The sequence below is a fragment of the Amblyomma mixtum genome, chromosome 1, assembly GCF_055824585.1.
Source record: "Amblyomma mixtum isolate Tamu chromosome 1, ASM5582458v1, whole genome shotgun sequence".
NCBI classification, from domain to species: Eukaryota; Metazoa; Arthropoda; class Arachnida; order Ixodida; family Ixodidae; genus Amblyomma; species Amblyomma mixtum.
Window position 1 is genome coordinate 170,831,717 of NC_143012.1, and position 27,827 is coordinate 170,859,543.

The 27,827-nt window shown below is 49.0% G+C and overlaps 1 protein-coding gene and 3 pseudogenes across 1 annotated transcript; 2 read left to right on the forward strand and 2 right to left on the reverse strand.

Annotated features, from left to right (window-relative positions):
* The first annotated feature begins 2,825 nt into the window (after positions 1-2,825).
* Positions 2,826-7,764, forward strand: LOC149369780 (uncharacterized; annotated as a pseudogene).
* Positions 7,765-8,975: 1,211 nt separating this feature from the next.
* Positions 8,976-11,981, reverse strand: LOC149369781 (uncharacterized; annotated as a pseudogene).
* A 280-nt stretch (positions 11,982-12,261) lies between these two features.
* On the reverse strand, positions 12,262-13,948 carry LOC149369782 (uncharacterized; annotated as a pseudogene).
* Positions 13,949-24,334: 10,386 nt separating this feature from the next.
* On the forward strand, positions 24,335-27,557 carry LOC149369783 (uncharacterized). The gene is made up of 4 exons (XM_089576411.1): positions 24,335-24,382; positions 25,760-26,026; positions 26,096-26,983; positions 27,528-27,557. The coding sequence occupies exons 1-4, from the start codon at positions 24,335-24,337 to the stop codon at positions 27,555-27,557; spliced, it is 1,233 nt and encodes a 410-aa protein (XP_089432537.1).
* Positions 27,558-27,827: the final 270 nt, after the last annotated feature.

A 27,827-nucleotide genomic window follows, 5' to 3' on the forward strand; every position in this document is an offset into this window, starting at 1 on the left:
AATAACACGCAGGGGACAATTTTAAAGAGTGCCCATAATAGCTCCAAAAGAATAACACTTATACGCACCAATAATATCATCCACAGCTTCCTTCTCAAGGGCCTGTTTACTCGTCCCAGAGCCGTTGAGGAAGGATGTCGCGAGCACATCGTTCCCGAACACCATTGCAGCAAGTTCTTGCGCATACACAGACGGCTGGGAATTCTCTACTCTCACCATTCTTATCGCAGGAATGGTGATGCAGCCAAACCTGACCTAAATAAAAGAGACCAGACAAAAAGTCATTTATTTGGTAATCATTGAATCAAATATTAGCTTTCCTAAAAAGAAATATGAAAGGATGAAACAGCGACTTCCACTTCTTAGCAGTACTGTTTTTGGTTGGTTTAGTTTATTGGGGTTTAACGTCCCAAAGCGACTCGGGCTATGAGGGACGTCGTAGTGAAGCACTCCAGAAATTTCGACCACGTAGGGTTCTTGAACGTGCACTGACATCGCACAGCACACGGGCCTCTAGAATTTCGCCTCCATCGAAATTTGACCGTCGCGGCCGGGAACGAACCCGCGTCTTCCGGGTCAGCAGCTGAGCACTATCACAACTGAGCCAACGCGGCGGCAGTATTTTTTTCCCTTTACTTTGTTGCCTAATTCTGTTTAATAGTAAAATTTATGTGCTCATTTGTTCTTCAATTACTGTTTTGTTTATTTCGATAGCTCTTTTATGATTGCAGTCACAACTAAAAGATTTGCCTCTGTTATTATACTCCTAAAGGGCGGCATCGGGTCTGAGAATTCAAACTCAAGACTCCTCATTAGGTAGACGCTGAAAAGTGCCACACTACACCACACGCCTCAACACTGAACAATACATACGTGGATGAAAGTTCTACATAGCTTCACTCGGCAAATGGAGCCCTCAGCTACAGCACCATTAAAAATTTTAAATGCAGCCTTAGTTGCTGCAGACGTAAAATGTTAAATGATAGCACCTCCATGAAAATTTAGGTTATGTGTAGACGTTAATGTATGCCAAAAGTAGGCTTAAAGGCGTCATGATATGGTCCACCAACAAATTGTGGTTTGACATTAGAGCTGCGAGCCACGACATTGTTTTGCATAGTTAGAAAAGAACGAGGTCTCTGGGCACGCATTTCAGTTAGAAATGTGTTTTTGAAATGATTGGCTCTAAGCCCCTCCCAGTAGCAGTAACGAACATACAGAAGTAGAATGTGGGACGTCAAGAACGGAGAACACCGTCTTCTGCTGCAAAACTGGGCAGATATTCACGGCCAGTCCGGAGCAGAGTGCGCGCATAAATTTGGCTAACACTAAGACCTCCTTCATGTTTACAACCAAACGAGGTGGTCGAGGTGGCGCTGCAGTCGTTAGCGACCTCGCGGTAGGCAAAAAGCGGCGAAGCTGCTGTCAGTTGCTGTGCGACCAAGCTATGCGGTAATGAGTTGTCAGTGCTTTTTTTGTCTGCAAGCTAGATAATGCTCTCTGTAAGCGATTATTTCGTGAGCCTGAGCGCTGCGCACCAGAAGCGTTGCACGGAGAAGCTCCATGTCTACGGCGTACAGCGTCCGGACCCGTACGCCGTTCCGGAAAGCGAGTGGGCGTAGAAGCGAAGCGTTGATGTCCGCCGGTGAAGTTGAGCAACGTGGTCGTTTATTTGCTGCAAATTCACTGCAGAAAGCGTTGAAAATTACAAAGCTCTGGAGGCTTACAACTACTACGAGTCAGGTAAGTGGCCCATGTGTCTTCTCGCGCCGCGCGTATACAAACAGGGCGCGCAGACCGCGCAGCAAGCCGCGCACGAAGCATTCCTCGCAATACTTTATTAGCACCGTCGCATGGTACTTACGACCGCACGGCAAATAAGTGTGTTAGCACTGTTAGCATAGAACAAAAAAGAACACTTCCGAATTCCCGCAATGGAACCTTTCAGCTATTTCTTCGAGTTGAATCGCTGCGGTATCGCAGTAGCGGCATGCGTTCCGTCTCCTAGCAGCGGCGGCAACGCACGCATCGCTTGCTGCGCGGTGCGTGGGCACGTTAAAATAGCGTGTGTTCGTAATTAATCAGGAGCCTTCTCGTCTTAGAGATGACAAAAAAAGGGTAGGGGGAGCGTTCAAGGACACTTGACGCACACACAAATCATTGAGAATAAACAACGAATATATTACAGCTACAACTCAATTGTTCGTGCACTTCCATAGGGCTCGCACTGTCCCATGCATGTTCGGTCGCCACGCTCGCGCACCACACAGTCCGCGCTTTCCACTGTCCACGCTGATGAGTCGACGCGCCGCACTCGCGAAAAACAAGCATCACAAACACAAACGGCGTCAAGACGGCGCCGGGGAGAGAGGAAAGAGGATAGGCAGGCGATGCAGTAGGCACTCTTATGGCTAGCGCGCCGAGCCACACGTCAAGTGTGCTCCCCCCGAGGCGACGACTGCCGCCGTCTGGGCGGGAGCAGGCGCCGATGTGGAATTGCGTCATCCGATCGCTTACCCTCGGTAGCTTTCGTACTGCGGGACACCTACACGCTAAACTCCGGAGACAAAGCTGTTATCAGAGAAGTCCATATCTGATGTAGATACGACTTTAGGTCAAAAAGTACCGTTCGCCTTAAACGCTGGATATTTCACGCATTTAAATTTTTTTCCCATCTCTGTGCCTTTTGATGAGAACATTGAGATTAAAAGCATGTTTGTTATTCTTGTGATGTTTTTCACTATCCCTCGTGTGCAGGACTGGTCCGAAAGTGTCGACTGCGGAGGCCAGCTGATATGAAAATCAGTTTTGTGCGCGCCGAGGTAATGCCTTCGCAAACCGCGGCTGCAAAAGGCCACGATACGTGGGTGTGTGTCAACGACACATCAGGACAAATACTGGCAGGCCACTGCCAGTGCAAAGCTGGGTAAGTTGACTTCTTCCTCTAAATCCTTCTTATGTCAGAGTGATCATCAAGTGCATTGTTATGCAGGCTAGATGAAGTGTGCAGCCACGTTGCAGCACTACTTTTTGTACTAGAGGCAGCTGCTCGGGGCAATGCAGATGTGGCGTGCACCTCGCAGCCATGTGCTTGGGGTGCAGCTGTGTCCAAAAAGGCAAATTTACATTGGCATGAGAAATTTTTCTTGAAACACGTAACACCTGCACTAAATTATTATTGTGCATAATTGTGTTATATTTTAGGCTATCATGGTCCCATTTGACCAGCTCAACTTGAGCAAGCCAGGCAAGAAGGCTCGAAAGCTTGCTGCGGAAGCCATTCACACCCCCTCAGACCTATGACGCAAGGGACATTGAAATATTTCAGCGCCTGAAAAAGGCAAGCTCGAGTGCTGTAGTTCTCAGAAGTACTCCGAAGATAAATTCAGAGGACGCAGACTCAGCATCAGAGGATGAAGAAATGTACACGTTTTTAAGGTGAATGAACAGCCATCTTCGTACATTTCTCATGTTCGAGTGCCATCATCAAACACATTTGCATAAAACTGGAGGTTGCATGTATTAGTGTGTTTTGTTATGTGTTTGCTAAATGGCAAATTGTTGTTGCCACTGTCATGCATAACTCAGTAACAGTTGAGTATCAACCCAGGATCTTCATGTTCTGCTATTGCTTGCTTTTATACATTTCTTTCTCGATATGCAAGTTTGTGCTGCGTCAGGTAGCTACTACTAGCAGCTAAATTTTAAATAAGCGCACTGTACCTACTCTTTTGGGAAAACAATGCATCCCATAATTTCAACGTCCTTTTTTGGTCACGCGAGAAGTAAATACATGACGGGATCTCAAACTCAAGCACATTCAATTGAAGCGCAAGCTGTAAAAAAACAAAAACAAAAATGAATAGGGCATCAATAAAAGCAGTAATAATAGCGGGGGGGGGGGGGGGGGAATTGCGCAGGACGTCTGACGTGCCAAAGTGTGTTATTGTATCCGCATGAATATTATGCGGATCGTGAGCATTGCCGCGAATCCAGTGCATACGCGATTAACGCACTGAAATGCTAGAAGATGACAGTACAAACAAGTGAAATGTGTGCAGGTGCACTTAACTGCGAATAGTGAAAAAATGGCATTACCATTTCCTTGCCAAGGCAGTGTAGTTAGTTTTTAGGCGAGCACGTCTAGCTCTGAGTTTATCAGCAGGCGCATGAAAGCTAGTTGGTAACTGACATGGGTAATTGTATGTCAGCATTCCATCAACAAGGGCAATGAGCGCTGCACCTTGGATATTTTTTGCCCAATATTTCATTAAGTCCAAATGAGATGTTCACCTATAAAACGTAGTCAGCATGTTTGGGTGGGAAAAAATTTTCCACCCAGGAATGCTAAAAAAAGCACGGAGCACTAAGGAAGAATTCTTTGAAGATAAGTTTCCTCCAATAAATGAAATTGAAAGAATTGAGAAATCCACGAGGCTAACGGCCAAATCACCGTTGTGGCATGAAGCCAGGTATGGAGGGTTCACTGGCACTACCAGCCGCATGCCACAGGCAGCGCTTCTGCAAACTACTCTGGCCTACTTAACGGAGGAATATAGGCAGCACACCCATATCTTCACCGATGGTTCAACTACTAAAGAAACCTCTTCATGTGGCCTTTATGTGCCCTCAACAGGCCATGCCCTTTCTTACCGGCTGCAGCGGAGGACATCCTCTACGACAGCTGAGCTTCACGGCATTAAGGAAGCTGTTTCTTGCATCCTGCGCCGAACCGCCGACCGTTGGGTTATCTTCACCGATTCGAAAGCATCTCTCCAGATCCTGGCCAACCTGCTGAAGAAAACGAATCACCAGCCAGTTTCCCAGGACATCGGATATCTACATCATTTAGCTATTGCCGCAGGCCACTGCATAACATTTCAGTGGGTACCTGCTCACTGTGGCATTCAGGCTAATGAAAAAGCAGATGAAGCGGCCCGTAAGGGCCATCAACATCGGAGATACATTAGAACTTTTTTTACGAAATCTGATGCGTCCCAGGTGGCCAAAAGTTTTGCTTCCGAAGAAATGTATCGGCTTTGGAGTTTGCCGACATATCAGTACCAATTTCTTCACTCAATCGACCCACATCTTAGATCAAGACTCTCACCCAGAATTCCTCGACATCTGGAAACACTTTATCATCGACTTCGTCTTAATGCTGCATATACAAACTGCTTACGATACCGTTTTAGACAAATGGACAGTCCGCACTGTGACAACTGTGCCGCGGTAGAAACTGTGGAGCATATCTTGCTTGAGTGCCCTGCATGTGCTAACGAGCGTGCGTACTATGAACATTGCATGCAGAAGCTCTGCTCAGTGCCCCTTACAATGGACAAAGTTTTAGGTCCCTTAGCCTGCCTTAGGCAACAGAGACTTGCAATGACTTTTCTATTCACATATTTAAAAGACATTGGACATCTCGATAAGCTTTAAATTCACTTGCACGTCACCTTCATGCATTCTTCATGCAGTGAACTTCGTCAGCCCATTTGATGGACTATGCACTCCATCACTCCATAGGTTACATCAATACTCGCCATTGCATTCTTAGTACCCATTCATGGCCGCATTTTATCTTCGTTTTTTTAACCTCTTCCACTCTGCTCTTCTTCTGTCTTTATCTCCCAAATTCCCCTCCCTACGCAGAGTAGCATGCCAGCGATTTTTAAACGCCGGCTAAATTCTCTGCTCTTCATTAAAGAGTCTCTCTCTGTCTCATGCACCGGGTGAGTTCATTTTTGTACTTGTAACTACTTGCTTATAGGGCCAGCATAGGAGCAAGTCAAGTACAAGGGCTGCGTCTTTTTTTTAGATCCGAACACTGAAGGCAGGCACAAATGTCCAGGGCCTTTTGGACAGCATCCTGCAGCGGCGGCCACCACTCAACATTGAGGCTGTCAGATGAGGTGCTGATAAAGAGAAGGTGGCTAAGGAGAAGTACGTGGATTTCATGAAAGCTCATCATCGCAACTACGAGCTCCATGAAATCGGCTTCGTGATTGATCCAGGTGTATGTTTCTGTTCACTTCACATTCAGTTGGTGGCTTTGTAAGGGACTTGATTCATTTCTTGTGGTGCATGAATTTACCTCTGCTATATTTTTCCCCAGGCTCCCTTCGTTGGTGCGACCCCTGATGGTCTGTGGCACTGCAGTTGCCATGGTATGGGCCTACTGGAGGTCAAGTGCCCTTGGTCTCTTAAGGAGCCCCACCACCAAGCATTGGAGGCCTCATATTTGAGTGCCAGTGCTACACTTTTGGAGAGCCACACATATTTTACACAAGTGCAGACACAGCTGCACGCTTGTAGAAAAAGCATATGCCATTGGTAGTGTGGTTGCCGCACCAGTTCGCAATTGTGGAGGTCACGTACAGCAGCACCTTCTTTAAGCCTTTTTTACAAAAAGCTCGTACTGTTTGGGCCGAGCATCTGCTCCCTGCTCTGTTTTAAGCTGACCGGGAAATACTGTTCATGTTTTATTTTCATGCATGCAGTTTGTTTATTCTTATTGCATAGCAGGCTGTGTTGAAGGCTGAAGTATCAATAGACAAATCCTTGCATAAAATGCCTCTTAGCCAAAAAGCAAGCTTCAAAATTTTGTTCGGTTTGGTTTATGGGGTTTAACGTCCCAAAGCGACTCAGGCTATGAGGGACAACTTAATGAAGGGCTCCGGAAATTTCCACCACATGGGGTTCTTTAACGTGCACTGACATCGCACAGTACACGGGCCTCTAGAATTTCGCCTCCATCGATATTCGACCGCCGCAGCCGGGATCGATCCCACATCTTTTGGGTCAGAAGCCGAGTGCCATAACCACTAAGCCACCGCGGCGGCTCTTCAAAATAAATTTTGTTAATGACGGCGTGCAGAGGGTGTTTGCGACGTCGAAAAGGCAGTATTGGCCATTGAGATTGCCTGAACTAGGGCCAGAGCACCTGCAAATTTTAAAATACATTGGCACCGCAGTGAAACTTAACATGCTTGCCGTCAGGGACCAGAAACAAATCTGTGCGATAATAATTACAACATGGTACCTTTAGAAGACCTTAAGCAAGGAACTCGTTGAGCATTTTTGTTTAACCTCTGTTGCTATGCGTAAAGTTAATTTACTGCATCCATATTTTTTCAAGAAATTTCAATCCTTTTCCCACGTAGTAACCCAGGGTGGTTGGCAACTAAGAACATCATTGTACACGACCTGTGCTCACTTGGGCATTCTATGTGGCATTCAGCTTCAATGTAAAAGGAAGAAAAAAAATGAAAATTGGTTTTTGAGGAAAGGAAATGACGCTTTGTCTGTCTCACATCTCCGTCTCAGTAGACAGCTGAACCATAAAGTAAGGGATAAAGGAGGGAGTGACATAAGAAAGGGAAAACTAGGTGCTGGAGCTTAATCACGTGGGGAGCTGTACCATACACTGACTTCGCACAGCACACAGTCACCTTTTGCGTTTCACCTCCATCGAAACACAGCCGCTGCAGTCGGATTCCGACCAGGGTACTCCGACACAGCAGACGAGCGCCTTAACCACTGAGCCACAGTGGTGGGTGAGAGGAAGCTCCTCACTGTAGTGTGTTACAAATACATGCATTAATTTCAAGTGTATGTGTGCTATGTATTAGGTGTATGTGTGCTATGTTCATGTCAAGAGCTCATGTTGCTGCTGTGACCTCCAGACTTGCAATATGTAAATGTGGTGGTACTGCAACTATTTATGGTGCTGCTTTTTTGTTATCTGCAGATGTGATTGTGTGAGCAGTGTTGAGACTTTGCAGGAAGAGCTTGTTATGAAGATCAAGAAGCTCAGTTGTAGTAGCTGTTGCCTCATTTAATTTCCCCACATATGCTTAGAAAATGCCTACAATTCTTATAGGCAGTATTTGCGTGAGGAAGTGGGATGGGAGCAGGAACATGGTTTGTGTGAGTACCACAAAATGCGCATTTATGTTGCTGCTTCAGCTCCAGTTTGGGAGATGTAGTTCTTGCGGTTGTTGACCTTTGTTTCATCTTAGCTGTTTTTGTGACTTGCATATCCAAAAGACCCACGGAAATTTCTGCTGCTTTTCCGGTTGGAAGAATTCTGTGCATTGTTAAGAAACATGCTCAAAAAGCTACTTAGTATTGCATCCCTTACAACGAAACAGTTAGAAACAAGTCACATTTTCCTCCATGCCTCTTTAGTCACTAAGCCGCCGCGGTGGCTCAGCGGCTATGGTGCTCGGCTGCTGACCCAAAAGATGCGGGTTCGATCCCGGCTGCGGCGGCTAGAATTTCTTTGGAGGAGAAATTCTAGGGGCCCGTGTACTGTGCGATGTCAGTGCACGTTAAAGAACCCCAGGTGGTCGAAATTTCCGGAGCCCTCCACTACGGCGTCTCTCATAGCCTTAGTCGCTTTGGGACGTTAAACCCCATAAACCATAAACCATCTTTAGTCATTAAAAATTTATTAAGTGCCTGGCTTCAGTTTCGCTGCATTGAGATAATGACAGCTATATGTCGTTTTAGCATGGTTTTTAGAGCGCGCCAAGTTAACACATAACTGGCCTTTCGCAGTCGTGGGGCCGAAATAAATAGAGCAACCTGGCTGTTTTGAAGGTGGCCTGACAGCATAAACTTGTCCATAGTGGTACTTTTCCAGTCTTTGCTCACCTGGCATTCATTACAGAGTGGCTGAAACTGTGCAGATGGCCACAGCATTGTGCTTACCAGAAGCCAGTCCTCAGTCATAGAGCAGTACATTTCGAAATTAATTCGAAACCAGAAGTGGTACTATTTTTATTTATATACACTGAAGCCTTCACAGGCTCCTACAGGAGTTTTGCAAAAAAAAAAGCACACCACCTTGAAGTCATACACACAACACAAGCAAAGAAACAACAAAATCTTCGCACTATGACACATCTTAATTTGCTGCTCCTTTTTATTCGTTACAGTAAAAAGACTCTGTGCCATGCTGTGCTCCATACTTATGCAAGCCGAGGTTTCAAGTTTGTGATGGCAGCACAAATCACAACAACGTCTGTTGCATGCCGCAGCATATTGATGGGCAGTCGGTGCCTGATAATGCGGAATACTTTAATGCGGCCAATGGCTCGCTCCACATGAATACGCACTCTACACTCTTAGAAAAAAGGTAGTAGTACTTACTAACTTTGGGGTAGTAACTGGTTGTCACATATGTTACTACCCTGTTAGTAACTGCAGTTAGTAACGGGGAGGTTAGTAACAGTTACTAACCCATTGAGTTAGTAACGGCTGCTACCCGCAGTTAGTAACGGGAAGCTAGTAGTATTTACTCAGAAAATGAATAGAAACTCGCATATGCTGCTAGGTTCTTCGTACCAACGTTTATAGATATACTTGAGTTTCGAAACTCGCCCGCTGGAGCCGGGCGCGACTTGTCCCTAGGGAGTGTGAGGCCGCTGCGGTCGGCGGTTGCGCCAACGTTTCGCTTGCGTCGTGTGCATCGGTGGCTGTTTTTTTCCCGTTTCCACGGTTTTTTTTGCGTGTTTGTGTTGCTTTCGTTCTCCTTTAATTCGGTTTCGTGTTTGTGAACGTGCGACTGCTTCGTGAACTGTGAGCCTTTGCCATAGTGTAGTGAAAAGCGAGTGATTTGGACGCTGCAAGAAGTCGTCGATTTCCACGGCCTGCTGCTGCAGGCCAGCCGTTTTTTGCCACCAAGAGCTGCACTCGACATTTTTTTTTATTTTTAACATCAACTGCGTTGAAATTCAGCGCCAGCATGCCGACATGCTTCGTGCCTGGTTGTACGAGCGGGTACCGAAGCAACCCAGAAAAGAGGCACCTTTGGACCCGCAGCTTCGTGAGAGTTGGGCTAGAGCGATCCCCCGCGCTGACAAGCTACTCAGCAAAACATGCAAAGTGTGGGACGTTCTTTTCCAGCCGTCAGACATCGTCAAAACATTCAAGCACAACATCAACGGTGGGATTGTGAAGATAGAACGGGATTCGTGGGCACTGAAAAATGGTGCCATTCCCACGCTGTTTCCGAATTTGCCCAGTTACCTGTCTTCTGCAACCAAAAGGCGGCGATCACCGAAGAAGAGAGGCGCAATTGCTATGAGTGCACAGGTGGCTTGTCAGCCCGCTCACGAAGAATCACCAGAGCTACTACTAACCACAAGAGCGGAACTTGAAAGATTGTAGGAAAGAAAACGGACGCAGTCAAGTCCGCCATCCTACGCAGGCGCGACGCGCCTAATGAGCGACACGGCTTTTAGCAACGATAAAACGTAAATCTACCGCGGCTTTGAAGTCGCAGGACAGTTGTTCTGCTGTAGGCCACTGTTCGTATTGTCGCATGCTCGTACATAACCGCTCCTTCAATGACCACCGCGCTGAAAAACTAACCGAGCGCACTCCACTACGACGAAGGCTGGAACGCGTGAATATGGAAGACAGAAAAGTTCGAACTTTTCGCCGCATGATAAAATTACCGCAAATCGAAAAGGTTAGCGAGCAAAAGTCAGTTGTACAAGCGATCTAGGAGCCCCTGCACAGGCAAAACATTGGGCGCTAGCAGACGACGCTTGCTTCCATAGCGCAACCTCCGACCGCAGCGCCGCGGTGGCAGGAACCGCGGCGGGCCGGCTTCTCCCAATGGGCGCTGCGGAGAGTTTCGAAACTCAAGTATATCTATAAACGTTGCTTCGTACTGTGTGCTGGCGTGGCTTTTCAAATTTGTGCGTACTCCAAAAATAAAAAAGCTTCACAGTCGATTTGACTAATTCCGGAATCCAGACAGAGCTATCAAACGTGCTGGCCGTAAATCACACACTTACCGCGCATTACGTGTAGAAATTATGCGAGATGATGGCATCAACAACCTTACCGCGCGCACACAAAGATCCAGAATGCAGGAAAAGCACAAGTCAGGAAGAGTCACACTCGCGCACTGCGCGTGCACATGTAGGGAAATCTTTCTCAGGCTTATATACTCCGTAAATTAGGCTCGCATTTACGGGCTAGTTGCTCGTACCGGTTGAGCTAAGATACCAGCGTTAATTATGAAGTTGAGATTGCAGAAACAGCTCAGTCCACCTAACCGCATGCCCCTGCAGAAATGTGTAATTACAAAACCAATTTATTGGCATGACAGTCTGCGTCAGTTACATTCATTGACATCATTTTGACTTTATTTTGGGGTAAAAGGAACGGTTACTAACTAGGTAGTAACCGGCGACCATAGTTAGTAAAAAGGTAGCAAAGGCTACTTTTACTAACTATACTTTGAAGAGGGTAGTAAGTAGTCGGCAAAAAGTAGCAAACCGAAGTCAGAGTTAGTAACTGCTGCAGTTACTACCTTTTTACTACCCATTTACTAACTTTTTACTAACTTTTTTTTAGAGTGTAGAGATGTGCCGAGCATCTACCCCTTCCTTAGCTGAAAGTTGTCTTTTGCATATTGTCAAGGCTGGCACTGCTAACCTGGCACCTTGAAGGGCAACATCTGCTCTGATTAAAAACCCTCTGCCACCCAAAAGAATGTCTCCTTCCTGAAGTTTGTCCAAGAAGCCTGATTTCAATATGATCCCCTTGTCTGATGCCCGCCATCCCCAGCATTTTGTGATAAAGCTAACAGCACAACATGGCGTGACGCTACCATGAATTTGATGGTATTGGAGCTTTTAGAATGGGAATAGGTTTTAGACCTAGCAGAATACCGTAATGGACTTTGAATTCGTACTTCAGTACAGTCGATTATGACCATGTATGTCGGATACTTCCTGGGCACCATCATGGGCATTGTTCTGCATGCGTCCTCCCGTGAAGGCCAAATAATGAAACGCTTCAGTTCTGATGCATTGATTGGGATGTTCTTCACCATTATCCTTGCCACTGTTGTTTCTGAGAGCCCGAAACGATGACTAATGTAAATGTAACGCAACCCTCAGTTTCATTAGTACAACTAGAACAGCATCTGCTACAGTGCAGCGATTTGGAACGTACATAGCCACATTTTCAAGAAGTGAAACAAAAAAGAGGAAAAGCGCTTTGCTTGAAAACCCTGTGTAAACACTCACGCACTGCTCCGTAATGCAGTTTGCAGAGAAGCGTCCCCGCCGTGCATTCCGCTGTGCATTCTGCTCTGCTTCTGCAGCCCTCTCTTTGGAATAATGCAGTGCTTTCTTTAGCACATCAATGTCTCGCTCCTGCTTTTTGTTTTCTTTTTCTAGAGCAGCAGCTCTTCTTCCAAAGCTTGATATGCTGGCTCTTAAACAAGAGCATTGGCTATAAATGATGCATACCACATATAATTGCAAAACACTTACTGCAAATGTAGCCTGGTACTGCTACGAGCAGCTCATCACCCGTGCTTGACGTGGAAAATGCATGTTTTCATCCCTCCATGATGCATGTGCAGCTGCGGAACCTGCGTATGAACGAACTGAATGGTTCACTGAGATTCTCAGTTTTTACTTCCTTACCTTCAGCACAGACATGCTGTGAATAAGCAACTCCTGTGTCAAGCTAGGAAGACTCGGCTTGAAAATCTGAAATAATGTAACTAGCGTGATGCATACAATAATAAAAGATGGCCTGCTGTGCTAATAAAGTGCTGTCTTCATTGGAACTGACCAAATACCAGCTCACCAACATGACTGCTGGCTTCGTCAGCTTCCCAAACTTGATCATCTGATGATGGTGCTGTCAAAAAACATGAAATGGAAACTGCATCAGAACGTGGTAGGAAGCTTGAGGGCTGAAGATTGCAACCAGGGAAAAAGCAGCAGCAGTACATGATACGTTCAAGTGAAGGATCCTCATCTATTTACAAGTGTCCATTGAATCCTGCACTTATTGAGCAAGCGCTCGGTCCTTGCCGCTCTACAGGTGAGCAGGAACTGCAGACTTTTTGTTCTTCTTGTGCGCGAATATCGTCGGCACATAATCGATGTGGTGAGGGTCGTCTGAGGGCTCTCCTGTGTACCACGGATGCAGTTACATTCTGCGCTTTTAGAGTGCGTTACAGCTACGAGCTGTAGCCGCCGCGAATGCTCGGTGCTTAAAGCGCTCGGCTATAAAGCCGTAGGACATGTATTCAATGCGGGCCATCGCGGCCGCGTCTCGATGGGGGCAAAACGCAGAATGCACGTGTGTTCGGTGCAATGTGTAGCGCACATTAAAGAACCCGAAGTAGCCTCAATCAATCAGGAGCCCCCCACTAAGGTTTCCATCATAGCCCATTAGTCGCTTTGAGACGTTAAACCTTACAGTTCACGTTCACAATCCAGCGCTGTGAATGACTGCATGCGCTTGGTAAAAAAAGAAAAGTTCAGGCTGGATCGAGCTAAAGAGCGGCAGTTAACACGCGCATACTCTTCATCGTGAAGCCGATCAAACCAAATAGAGGTGAACACTGTGAAACTTGTTAGCAGTCCCTTTTGCACGCGTTAAAATTGCTAGGTTAGCTGCGGCAACACAATCGTGACCGAGTCCAACTCTGCTCTTTAGCGCTGCCGCTACGCATATCTACAATACTGCATGTGACAAAGCTTGTTCTAGCAATTTTTTACGCAGATTAGCGCATCATATGCGTGCGATAACATAAAAATGCCTTTTCGCCACAAAAATGCTGCCTCCTTGTCGGCGCGTCCGTACTACGTACGCAATGGCGCCCCACACACCAAAGCACGCTAGATGCAATTACATTTCGCGAAAAAAGTCAAATGAAAGTTGTTGGTGACCTTCGCGCAAAACACATCGCAGTGGTGGAAAGGTGATTGAGCTTCAGCTTACCCGTGACGAAGTGTTTTCCGCATATCCTATGAGCCGGCGTCGGTATCCATCCTTCGCGCTTCAATGCGGCCGCCCACTGCTTACGGCGACCTTCGTGGACGGGAAACCTTTGGAAACTTACTGAACTTCCCTTTCTGTGCCTTTCAGTGCACGCCACGGCGACGCAGCTGGACGACATTGGTGATTCTGCCGATTATGATTTTTCCGAGCACTGTTAACCGCACGCTAACCGCGGTAGGGGAGTGAGGAGTTAACTTATTTTTCTTACCGCGCGAAAGCCTGCATCGACGGCAGCTCCACCGCTTTTTCGTGACGTCGCAGAGTGAGGGAGGTCGAAGGGCGGCATGGGCGCAAAGGAAAAAGGGGGTGGGTAACCGGTTACTGCGACTAGGCGAACGGGCTGCGTGTTTCCTCTCGACCGGCTCGCTCGCCAGAGAGCAAGACAGCGCGCGTCGAGACCGTCCGTGTCTTAACTTGTCCTCCCTCACCATCGCCTCTCTCTCCGCGCTCGTCAGTGGTGAAGCCAGGCAGCATGCACACCACCCAGACAGTTCTCAAGCGCGCAAGGCACGCCACGCCTGGTGTGTTCGCGATGGTGGCAGGCGGCGGCGTGAGGGATGCTTCGAGTGCTGAGATGCTCTGGGCGCTTTGCAGCATTCACACTGGTGGTTCAGGTCTGTAGTGGACTCCATCGGCGACACACGTGCATCCGCTCCCATAGCCTGAAGAGATGTGCAAGTTTACCAGCCAGCACCTCCTGTGGAACCACGTGGAGTGCACCTGTCTCCTTCACTATGCCTTCTCCTCACGTGAGTGAAACAACCCATTTATTGTGTCGTAAGCGTTAGTATTATTGTCATTAAGAAAGCATTAGAAGGCTATGCTGACGCCGGAAGTGTCCGCAACACGTGTCGCCGGAAGCTGGTATCCTCTGACGGCTTCGGTCATATGACGTCATGGGAGAAAAGAAGGCTCAGAAAATTCTCTAAAAATAACATTGGGGTCCAGGAACAGACGAACTCGGGCCGCCGGCGTGCGTGAAGACATGACAGGATGACGCAAGATTTACAGAGTGATGACATCATACCCGAGCTGATTCACAATCGATGCCAGGTGGAGATAGCAGAAATGATAGAGACGCGCTGCACAAAACCGCGCCCGCCGAAGCAATGATGCTTGTTTGCACAAGAGATACCGCGGGTGCAGTTGTTGTTGCGGCTGAAGTGAGGATGAAGAGGAAAGTGCAGGGGTCTGCCCACTGGCTCGAGTCGAGCCACAACCGCTGCCACGTGCAGACAGAGAGTTGAAAGATATGGCGTGAAAGATGAATGCACAGAAGCGCGTCTGCCGAAGCAGCGACGCCGGCTGTGGGGCCGAGTCGCACTGCGGGAACTGTCGTCCCACCCGTGACGATAAAACAGTGGATAAAACAGTGCCCCCCCCCCCCCCCCGCCCGGACCACAAGACACGACGACCCAAGACCCCACCGACCCGAGACCCGACCGACCAAGACCCACACGTGAAGACACCGCCCCCCTGCCCCTGCCGTCCGGTGCGTCCACGGACCTCGGCCGTCAGCTCCTGGCACCCTCCGGCCCGGATGCTTCGTGGACCGGGACTCATCTTTCTCATCGTGGCGGCCAGCACTGCACCATCTTCTACATACTGTTCAACCCCGCACTCAAGACCATCGCCATTTCGCCGTCTGTTCGTCACCGATCGGGACGATCGCTCGGAGGCCCCGGGTAGTGTGACGAAGACGAAGCTGGCAGTGGCGCGGGACGGAGCGCTCGCGCTAGGCCAGCGGCCATTAAATCATCTCATAGCCATCGTTCACCACGCCTCATTCTTCAGCTGGCCGCCGCGTAACAATATGACGTATGTGGATCAGCTGGCGAACCAGCGCTGGAGGTCCTTTTGTCAGCACTTGGATCCCCGCAAGCCCATGTCCCTCATATGGCGTACTGTGCGGGGCCTCCGTACGCTTCCCCAGCAAAGACAACCATTCTATGCGTTGGCTGTCTATCAAGATCGACAGCAGTCTGAGGTAGCAACGGACTACTGCAGGAAAATTGCTGGTGTAGCAACTGCTTCGAGGTCCCGGCGTGTTCCTCCTGCCTCACGGGTCTCAGCCATGGATGTCCTTTTTTCTCGCGAGGAACTCGACGCTGCTCTTGCAGAATGTCAGCGTTCGTCTTCACCAGGGCCAGATGGAATCGCATATGCTGCGCTGTCCCACCTTGGCCACGAGGAGCGAGAAGAGCTCCTCAAACGTTACGACTCTTGGCTCGACGGTGCTGTTCCTCAAGAATGGAAATCGAGTCGATTGATACCCCTACTAAAACCAGGGAAATCTCCACTCGAGCGCTCATCGTATAGGCCAATAGCTTTGACCAGTTGCGTAGGAAAGGTCATGGAGAAAATGATTTCGTCGCGCCTTGAGTGGTACCTCGAACACGTCAAAATATACCCCGACGCTATGACCGGCTTCAGGCGGGGTCGCTCTTCTATTGACAACGTCGTTGATCTCGTACCCACGGTTCAACAACAGAAGCGCTTGTAACGTTTGTTAGTGGCACTCTTTCTGGATGTAAAAGGTTCCTACGACAACGTGACCCATGAGGCCATCCTTGATGCGCTGGAAACTGTGGGCATCGGTGGTCGGATGTTTGCGTGGATAGAGAGCTATCTGTCCAAAAGATCATTTTTATCCAATGTGAAGATGGCCCGACGCCTGCGCATTACACCCACCGTGGCGTGCCCCAGGGCGGTGTCCTTAGCCCTACATTGTTTAATCTGACTCTCATCGCCCTCCCTGAGAACCTCCCCAACACCGTCCAGGTGTGTATGTACGCCGATGACATCTGCATTTGGGCCTCTTCTTTGACGCGTCTCCAGGTGCGTGCAAGACTTCAGCAGGCAGCCTCGATCACTTCTTCCTATCTCCAGAAGCAAGGTCTCAGCGTTTCACCGGAAACGTACGCGCTAGTGGCATTTACACGTAAATGTATGACCCCATATCCGGCACGCAACGACGGTCAAGTCATTTCTTACAGCAAATCTCATCGTTTCCTAGGGATCCTGATCAACCGCAATTTATCATGGAGCCCGCATTGCACTCTTCTGAAAAAAAAAGCTAACATCTATCGCTCATTTACTCCGATTTCTGGGTGGAAAATCATGGGGCTCGTCGGTCCAGTCAATGCTGGAGTTGTACAGAGCTCTATTTGTGGGATGCTTGCGGTACAGTACACCTGTACTCTCAAACACGTGCAAAACTAACATGCGTGCCCTCCAGTCAGTGAAGGGTCAGGCCCTTCGCACATGCCTAGGTCTCCCTCGGAGCGCATCAACACTGGGTAGCATTGCACTCTCCAAAGACTACCCGATCTCTACTTATATTGTCACATGTGAAAAAATGTACTAAAGAACATATCGCTGTGGCAAATATTTATTTGCAGAGCCTGTCCAGAATGGCAATGAGTTTGTCCTCGCGTTTCAGAATTTCTTAATGCTCCTTCTGCATTTCCAATGTTTTCTTTCTTTGCTCCTCTAGTGAGCAACGAAGCTGCCGCTGCTCATCTAAGAGCTGTGCCAACAGTTTCGATGGTGCAGCCAGCCGCTTCCTTACTGCAGCACGTGCCTGTGCCTGTGCAGCCTGTGGTGCAGCTGACTCCTGAGTGACGGGTGCTGGTTCCAGGGAGTCGCTGCTTGTTTCCATTTCTGGAGGGTCATCAGACGATTCATCATTCTGCCTCACTTCATCATGCACCATGTTGTTGAAAATCTGAGGAAAGAAATTGTGTAGTGTGCGAAACTTTTGATATATATAACACTAATTCATTCCAAACGAGTATACATCATCAGTCTGGGATTCTCCTTACAACAGTCATACTGCTCTTGAGATGGTTCAGAATAACTCTGCGCATTTCATCTCACTAATTATGACCTCACTGCTAGCATAACTACTACGAAGCCTAGTCTTTCTCTTCCATTGCTGTCACTTCGTCGAAAGGTGTCTCGTATCGCATTATTTCACAAGTTGTACAATCATCCTGTACTGTGCGATCACCTTATTCCACAGTCATTTTATGTATCCCATCGCACTCACCATAATCATAAAGTCAGTTTCGATTCTTGTAACACCAAATATTTTCCTCACTCATTCTTGCCGCATACCCCGTGTGACTGCAATCCCCTTCCCGTAGATATTGCCGACATCAATAATTACGAGATGTTCCGCGAAGCTATAGCTAGCATTGTATACTCAGGTGTTATTTAAATTTTTCTCTCCGCTGTATTTTTCTAATCTTGTGTTTCTGCCACTCCCCTTCTGTAATGCCTCTGGCCCTGAGGGGTACGATAAATAAATAATGCTTCTGCAGAACAGATATGCCTAATCAATTGCATGCAAAAAAAAACCTCTCTTGCGGCTACGAATAAAAACGGCTTTCTTCCATGTATACGCATACGCCCTTCATCCTGTTCAAGTACGCCCACATTTCTTGTAGCTTGTTTGTTTACATCAATTCCATACCAAATGGGCCTGCATCATATTTAAAATGCTATATAATGATAGATACTGTACCTCCTCAGGGGAAGCACTGACGTTTGCATCGCAGATGCTTTCCTCCATGAGGCTTGCGTCGTTGACAGGCAGGGAACCAAGAAATCTATGTAGTTCCCAATAAAACTTCCATGGCATGCCCCCGGACCCCGTCCGAGAGCCTGTCCTTGTCAGCTGCCTGAAATCAAATAACACCCACGGGGAGGTACAACGTTTATAGCACGAGACAATCGCGAGTACCGAAATTTTTTTTTTGTCAATGCTTGAAAACAGCCGACTAAAAATGTCAATTTCGTGGCGTCACTGCCGCGGCAACGAACAATAGCTGGCTAACAGCGAATCAAAACGCAATAATGTTTTTGAGAAGACTTCAACCTGTACTTATTCCCCAAGTTTTAAATTTTCTTTTGGATTTCCCTGGTGGTCCTGCTAATGCCGACGGCACGGAGCCGTTCGGCCATCGCCATGTAGACCTTGAGGTTTCTTTTCGTCCGGCGGAGGTCCGGCAAAAGGTCCTCCCAAATTCTAATAAGGGCTCGCGTCTCTTCGTCTGTCCATGTAGTCCGCTCCTGTCTTTGGCAGCTTTCATTAGTTGCCATATCTGTTGCCGCCGCGTTCACTGCAAAGATGTTCACTGCACACTGCAGAGACGGGTACGGCAACACACGATACAAAAAAATCTTCCTGCAAGCTTACTGAAAAGATGCTTGCCACACGCCTGTCGTGGTGGCTTGAGCACCACGGTTTCTATCACCCCGCCCAAATCGGCTTTCGAACGTCCATAGGTACAGAAGATGGATTGGCTGTCTTGGCGTCATCAGTTCTAGCATCAACACGCAGCCACAATGTGCGTACCGTACTGGCCATGGACGTTGAAAAGGCGTACGACAATATCAGTCATGCTGCTATCCTGGAATCACTTGACATGCTGCATTTCCCCGTTAGAGTGCGCAATTTTGTAAAATCCTTTCTGAAGGCCGACACTTTGCCATACGCCTCAGTGGTGAGGCCGTCGGATCCTTTGTGCCTCTTCGCGGCGTGCCCCAGGGATCGGTACTATCGCCCACATTATTTAATATTACTTTTATCCCCCTTGCTTGGCGCTTACATGAAGTGACTGATATTAAGTTTTTATTGTACGCGGATGACATCACTGTGTGGAGCACCCACCACGACCTGTTGACTCAAGCCTCGGCCCTACAGTCAGCCCTAGATATAACGTCGACTTATGCCTCTTCAATTGGTCTTCAGCTTTCAGTGAGCAAAACTACGTATGTGTCTGTTGCCAACCGCTGGGGACGCCGTAAACTCGCTGCGACACAAATTCGTCTCCATCTATCGGGAACTCCACTTCAAGAAAGTTCGATAGTCAAAATATTAGGCCTGACGATTCACGAGTCAGTAACAGGGACTGCTTGGCTATCTCGAGCTAAAAAGCAAGCGATTCAGGCGTTAGGTCTGATTAGACGATTTGCTCCTAAAACAGGCGGCGCACGCTCTCATGTTGCAAGACAGTTGGTGCGGGCGGTTGTGCAACCGCGCCTCGTGTACCAAGCCCAATTCCAGCATTTGACGAGGGGTCAGTGGGATCGCCTTGAAGCCGTTAATCGAGAGGCAATGAGGGTCATCACTTGCCTTCCCCGCATAACCCCGATCGTGGCGCTCCAAGAACATGCGCAGCTGAATACTCTAGATGAGCTGGTGCAGCAAAGGCGTGATGCTCGCCGGCTTAAGTCTAACCTTACACACGCAACGTGTGCACTCAGGGCGTATGCTTCCTCGCACTCCATTCGACAGCCGCCTACGCCAGTTCTCCCTCCTTGGCATTTTGTGCAGCTAAGCGATAACAAACCAACAGATCTACGTCGGCCATCATCTACCCTCGCGGCGGCGTCGTTTCGCGAACGAATTGCACAAGAAGACGCCCATCTGCCGCATGGCTCCATCGTTTTATACGTTGACGCAGGCATCCAGGCTTGCGAAACCACTACTGCAATTTACTGCCCTTGCAAGCCTGCCCTCAACAAAACGTCCAGGTTTCGCTTCCCAGAACCTCCTTCCTCCTTCTGTGTGGAGATGCTTGCTGTTCAAGAGGCACTATGCTCAGTGGCCGCCGTTCCCCTACTACCTACGGCTCGCATTGTCATCCGCACCGACGCTCTTCAAGTCATACGCCTACTACGACGCGTCAGTCGCACCCCAGGCATTTGCCAGGACATCCATCGTCTCGCGGCACGCATCCCGCAGCCAATCCGAATTCAGTGGGTCCCACGAGACCTCCTGAGTTCGCAAAGCCGTGCAGATTCTGCGACCCACCTTGTGACCCCAACTTCGTCTTCGCCTCGAGTCCTAACACTGGATGACACCACCCTCCTTTTAACAAAAAAGGAACACCTCTGGCGCCGCACACGTGCTCTAATCCCTCCGTGTGCGGTAACCCTCCCCCGTGGTCTTACCCGTGCAGAGGAGGTTGCGCTTCGGAGGATCCGGGTCGGGGTTGCCCTAACTCCGGCCGTTACACGAAAGTGGCCGCAATTCGAAGGTGTGTTTCCCCGCCCCCGGTGTCCAGTCTGCAAGAACAGAAATCTTGAGGCCGACATTCACCACCTGCTGTGGGTTTGCCCGGCGCTGAAGCGTACAAGAATTCGGCACCTGGCGGCAGCGGGTCTTTCGCCCGATAACAGTGCTTCGTACACCGCTTGGACACAAGGACTTCATCATCGTTCACTGCTCGATTTCATTAGATCAGCGAACCTTTACTCATTCATTTAGGCATCCTCATTTATCATTACATGCCGTTTTATGCCCTGAGGCAATAAACATCGCATTAAAAAAAAAACACTGGCAGGAACACCGAAAGATGAGACTGGTCCGCAGAAGATGAAGCGACGCCGCTGGACCACCTTCGAGAACGAACGACGCAAACTGCCACCAAGATGAAAATGGCGTCGCCGCAGTGCCGCACCAAGCTCCGCTTTGTGAATACATGATTGTCTCGTGCTTTTATTGTATGTTGTTTTGCTAGTGGCTGTCTTAAAGTCATTGCACAAATAAAAAAATATCTTCAACAGATAAAAACTACTTTTATCCACATCTTGTAACATAATACATTTTACGTGCGAAAATTACTGCCATCGAGGCTACGCACTCGGCCCTCAAAGTGTGTTCGGTGAACGCACTCCGACCTGAGTGCGCACTTTGGCGAGTGCACTTACATTGGGCCGTTAAGCAGTGCTAGAGACCACTTTTAGCAAGTGACTCTCTTCGTAAGTGCACTTTATTTTGCGCGCTTGACAGGGGTATTAGCTTTCGTTTCCAATACAATGGTGCTGTCGAAGTCAATTGGGTGGTCGCACCCTTCGCAGTGTTCGGCCACGGCGCTGCGTTGACGATTCATGTGACGGACGTCCGCTTTGTGTTGGCTCATCCTTTCCGCGAAGTTCTTCGTTTTCCCTATGTACGACGCCGGGCAGACGGAACACGGAATTTTGTACACGACGCCCTGGGCCTTTTCTCTGGGCTGCCGGTATTTTGGGCGGGGCAGAAGGCGACCTATAGTGTTGGTCGGTTAGTGGAGTGCCAGCACCCCTTCTTTTCCGTTAATGCGAGCCAGCGTCTCGCTCACGCCTCTCACGTATGGGATGCAAACACGTTTTCGCTTCTGGCACGCGCCTGAGGAAAAAATAGATCGGATTTTGTTTTGCCTTTCTTGTTTCCTGATAATGCGCCGGATGAATGAGCTTGGGTAGCCGTTCTTTTGGAGGTCAAAAATGACTCGGTTCTTCTTCTTCCTTTTTTCTTCACGTGAGGAACATATGGAGTCTGCTCTCTTCAGTAATGATGTAACGACAGATGCTTTGTGCGGGATGGGATGGTTGGAATCTAAATGTAGGTACCGTCCTGTGTGGGTTGGCTTCCTGTGTACCGAGAACCGCAGGCATTTGTCGTGCCTTCAGCTCTGTTGCTTTTCTTGCTATCGCTGCCAGCTTTCGGCGTAGTTTCTACCTGTTATGCATACAGGCGGTGCGCGTGTTATTAGGTTGTTCTGGAGTGGCTGCGAACGCGGACCCGCTGAAGAACCGGGCATGTCCCATCGACGCCTCTGAAATCCATGCGAGAAGATTCTGTTCGGAGACGGTACGTTTTCGAAGCTCAAGTCGACTTCCGCTCCTAGAGCTTCAACCCCCCTGCGCCAACCCCTGCGCAGGAAGATCAATACCGCCCCCCCCCTACCCCCATGCGAACTGCGCAGGGCCCACCCAAGACCGGTCCACTTGCCATGGAGCCAGAGACAGGACTGCTGCGGCCTCAGCCAAGATGCCCGGACACCTGGTGACCACGTCCACTGCGTGCGCGGCGCAAGCGATAACCCCCCCCCCCCCGCCACATCCCTACTCCCCTTCCCCGTTCCAAGCAGTGCCCCCACAAGGGCGTCAGAAGCCGAGCTACACCGCCCCCCCCCCCCCCCCCCCCCACGTAACCACAAGCATTGCCGCAAGTAGTAGTTTCGAAGCTTGGCGGGGAGACTGGAGAACGTCGTTGTGAATGCAAAGCGGGAGCCGGAACAGATAGCATGAAAGTGTGCACGGCTCCACTCTTGCTTCTAGCCTGTTTCGCTCAACAGAAACTCCGCAGAAGAACTTTGTACAGCCCCTAGCCTGTACCAAACCCCCCCCCCCCCCCCCCCTCGCGCAAATATCTCTTCCAAGAAACAGGAAAAACCACAATCTTCCTCGGCGGGACGGGAACGATGTTCGAACTGTTCTTACAGCGGACAGCTCGAAAAGCTCACTCGCCTTCCAACCACCCCTTCTGAAGTGAAAAAATAAAAAAGCGCACTCTGCGCTCCCAGAACCGGTACTGCAGTAGTTGTGGTAGTGGTTTATTTTTTAAAGAAAAAAAAATAAACGTGAAGCAAAAGTGTTGCCGGCCGCGGCAATTGCTGTCTAATGTCTTAAAGGTGCACTGAAGAGGATTCTGAACTTGTCTTTTTGCCGCGGGAACTCGATCTACACGTTCCTAGCATTGTTATAAACTGCGACTTATTGCCCTCTGTGGCCGATTTCCCTAATTAAATCGAATTAACATCCGGCTCCCGCCTTTATTTTTTGAATTCTCCGCGTACGGTGGGCGGAGTCGACCAACGCGTGAAGTGCCTTTCAGCCAGCTCCATGGAGGCTTTGCTTCCGCTTTATTTTGTTTTTTAGGTTTCCATGAATAAATAGTTTCATTAGCAGATAATATAGCCGCAAAATAAGCCCGCAGAAATAAAAATACGCGCGGACTATTTGCTACTACGGACTACTACGTATTACTCCGCCGATGGCAGAGCGGCAAGCCGCCACGGGACTGGGTGAAAGGCGCTACACGCGTTGGTCGACTCCGCCCACCGTACGCGGGAGAATTAAAAAAAAGGCGGGAGCCGGACGTTAATTCGATTTAATTACGGAAATCGGCCACACAGGGCAACAAATCGAAGTTTCTAAGAAAGCTCGGAACGTGTAGATCGAGTTCCCGCGGCAAAAAGACAAGTTCAGATTCTTCTTCGGTGCACCCGAGCTGCAGCCCGCGGAAATGAAAGGCAAAGAGAGAGGATAGTGAGTAGAAGTGTAGAGGGGAGCGACAGCAAGAAAGGACAGGGAAGAGCTTTGTACAATATTTACAAAATAGTTTGCTCCACAGTTCTTGACATGTGACTGGGCATCACTCCCTCCCCACTTCCGCACGCAGACACGGTACGTTACCGTCGTCACCTGATGTTGCCTAAAAGTCCGCCCCGTTTTTACGAGTCACTCTTCGGAAGGTAGAGTGAGAACGGTTTGGTTGTAATCCAGCTACCCTCGTTGACTCCAAAATGGCACATGTACTTGTGAAATGGAACGAAGAGGAAAAATGGGATGTTTATGCGGTCCGTGCCATAGGCGCCGATGCTGGTATGAAGCTTTTAAGGAAGGAAAGCGCCATAGAAGAACTGCGCGGCACAACAGTCATGGTGGAATGGGAAGCCGGCCAGCCACCAGCGCCGGCAACCCTTCTGGATTTTGGGTAAGTGTCATCATTTTCTTTTCGGTCACATTTATGAACGCCAGGACTCTGTCATGATTTGGTGCGTCGCATGAAATGCAGGCACGATGCGCGCGATGGAGCGCCAAAGGACTCGTCCAGGAAATTGAAGTAGGCGCCGTCCCGGACAACACTCCCGAGAGTGTAACAGAGCCGCCACCGAAGAAACAAAAAGTATGTGTGGTCATCTCCAACCTTCTCTTCACCTTCGGTAATCAGTAACGCTATTAATATAACGTGTGCTGCCTGCCTCAGGCAGTACATAAATTCAGTGTGTAGAGACGTAGACAACGTTTTTTTCGGGAATGGTAAGCAATGTGCACTTACGGTGAACGAAATGTTGTCAGACTGGTTTACGGCTGGAGCGAGTAAATCACGATGAGTGGAGGTTAAGCGGCCGCGGAGAGGCCCCTTAGATTACAGATATCATCATCATCATCAGCCGGACTATACCCACTGCAGGGCGAAAGCCTCTCCCATATTCCTCCAATTAACCTGGTCCTGTGCGAGCTGCATCAACTTGACCCCTGCAAATTCTTGGATTCCAAGGGAAGAAAAGCGTAGCAGGCGGCGGTAGAAAATTAGGTGGGCGGATGATGTCAGTCAGCAAAAGCTCGAGCTAATATGTAATACAGACAAAAGAAAAAAATTAACTCCTCAACAGCAGGATTTTAGGAAAGATAGTATATTCTGCTGGCGGCCAGCTGAAATTCTGGGTTGGAATTCGCGTTCTCATTGTCTACTCAGGATGCCATAAGAAGAGCTTTCCTGCGGTGGTTTGTGGCATCGAATCAGCCGGAAAAGTTCGTTTTCGCCGCTGCCGTAAGCAGTACCAGACTGACCCACCCTTTGCCAGTGGTCGGCTACAGCTTAAGAGTAGTCCATCCATTATTTCTTCCGGCCATCCTCCTGTAGTAAGAAATTCGGAGTGTCAATATTAAATTACCATTGGGGTTGGAGGCAGCCAAAAGCGGAAGAATGGATAATGGTCTGCGCCACGACAAAACGCTCATCGTAGTGGTCCCATGCCAACAGTAGTGCAAGTCTCTAGCCTACTAATTTTCCTAAATACTTTTGCGCGTTGTACCCCTTCTTCGTTTTCTTTTACTCTACACTATTTTTTTGGTTAGTGCGCAACCCATAAACCGCACTTTTTTCGATGTTCAGTGAGTACAAATTCCACGCCGTGACCGCTGGGTGTTATTTGGCTCACAATAGGTCGCTGCCTGCAGGCGCTCACTGCCCAAGCAGCAGTCAAGTTTCTGTCGATTATGAGAAGAAGAAGAGCTCTGCGAACGGCAGCTTCTCTTGATCGAGCTCCTGCTTTTTCGAAATAATTTGTGCTTCTTTGGCTTCAAGGCAACCTCGCCGTCCCAGGCGATGGCGGATGACCCGCCGCCTCTGCTGCCTTCTGTGGTTAGCAGTGTGAACCGCACAGATCAACCCGGATGCATTATGGATCTTCCCTCAGAGCTCCCGGGGTCGTCTAGTTTCTCCGACTCGGATGACATGGAGTTCTACGGTGGCTACACCGAGATTGTGAGTCGGCGCCTGAAGAGGAAGCTTTCCAAAACACCGACTGAGTGTGGGCCCAGTGTGCGTTCGAAGCGGGCTAACAAGTCCATTGTGACCACGAAGATGCCTAACCAACACAGTGTGAGCAAGAAAACAGCTAACGAGGCCAATGTGAGTGAGCAATCCCTCACTTACACAATTTCATACATGCCTGTTGAGGATTTAGAGAATCTCAACTCCATCAACAGGCAGACTTTGACTCTTCTTCTTGAACGAATGGTTCCGGGCCAAGTAAAAGAAGTGCGTATTAATGCAAGAAGGAATATCCTCTCTGTTGATGTCTCTAGCCGGGCCACCCTGGAGAAGTTGAAGACCGTGTCTGTCCTTGGCAACATACGAGTCCGCTCGTTCTTCGCTCATGGACTTAACACTACTGCTGGTGTGATTTCTGACGTGGACATAGAGATCAAGGATATGGACTTGGTGCAACTGCTATTAAGTTCTGTTCGCCTAACTGACATCCATCGTTTCGGCCAATCACGGTGTGTCAAACTAGTGTTTGAGGGTACTACTTTACCATCCCATGTGAAAGTGGGTTTTGTGAGCCACCCAGTGCGTCCTTATGTGCCCCTACCGGTGCAGTGCCGAAAATGCCAGAAGATTGGACATGTAAGTGCTGCGTGTATGAGCACGAAAGCATGTCCGCGTTGTGGTGGCGTGCACGAGGGACCTATATGTACGATTGAGCCTCCAGTTTGTGCCAACTGCGAAGGTCCTCATGAGGCAACGTCTAGGGAATGTCCGAAGGTGAAAACAGAGATGAAGATCTTGAAGAAAATGGTGAGAGACCATTCTACTCACCGAGAAGCAGCAATCGCGGTACGTCGCTCCAGGAGGAGGACACGAAACCGGCAGAAGAAATTGAGCTCATTAAATGAAGTGTCAATACATCAGGAGGACCGAGACCGCTCTGCCGCGCAGAAGCCACCGCCTCCAGCTCCGCAAGAGCCAAGACTGTCAACCACCCAGGAGGACTCCGCAGAGTGGCCACCTCTACCATCGCGTACTGTAAGCTCTGTGACACGCCCGCCTGTGCGTCCGCCGGGTGTGTCTACGACAGATGATCAAATCAGGGCGACGCTGAAACAGCTGATAGGCACCTTACGGCTGATAATTGCTGGAGTGGACACGCCAATTGCTAAGGCTGCTGTCCAAATTTTAGACGATATTGAACCGGTGCTTGCCACCCTTTAATAGCAGTCAAAAATTATGGCTCTACCGTCGTCAGCACCCTCACTACAGGAGAGAATCTCTCGATCGGCAGTATTACAATGGAATTCTCGAGGTCTGCGAGGCCGCCTAGCAGATTTCAGGCAGAGGATTTTCAAGTACCGATTTCCAGTGCTTGTAATATGTGAGCCTAACATCACATCTCCTTTTCGACTGTCCGTTTATGAAAGTTTCCTCTGTGAAGCGGCTGGGCATTTGAGCAAGGTACTACTATGCGTCCGCCGTGACCTCACTTACGTTCGGCATCAAATTCCTGGGGGCAGTAGCAACGAGTATGTAGCAATCACTATGACTTTGAATTGGCGCACATTCTCTATTATAGGTGGCTGCATGCACCAAGGGGTCGATATGATGCCCTACGACTGCAATCGCTACTCGACAGCGTTTCGGAGCCCCGTATAATAGTTGGAGATTTCAATGCGCATCACCACGGCTGGGGAAGCGCCGTTACGAACGTTCGAGGACGGGATATCGCCATGTTCATGGACAATGCAGGTCTTGTTTTGCACAATGATGGCACGCCGACATTTCTACGCGGGACTACCTACAGCAGCTGCCTGGACCTTGCATTTGTATCCAGGCGCCTCTCATCGTTCGCAACGTGGTGTGCTGATATTGAAAA

Bases quoted from the DNA above. Each gene is read 5' to 3' on its own strand.
- LOC149369783 (XM_089576411.1), top strand. From the start codon at position 24,335: ATGGGAAGCCGGCCAGCCACCAGCGCCGGCAACCCTTCTGGATTTTGG. The intron at 24,383-25,759 runs GTAAGTGTCATC...TTTGGCTTCAAG, and splicing joins GCAACCCTTCTGGATTTTGG to GCAACCTCGCCGTCCCAGGC. The intron at 26,027-26,095 runs GTGACCACGAAG...AATGTGAGTGAG, and splicing joins AGCGGGCTAACAAGTCCATT to CAATCCCTCACTTACACAAT.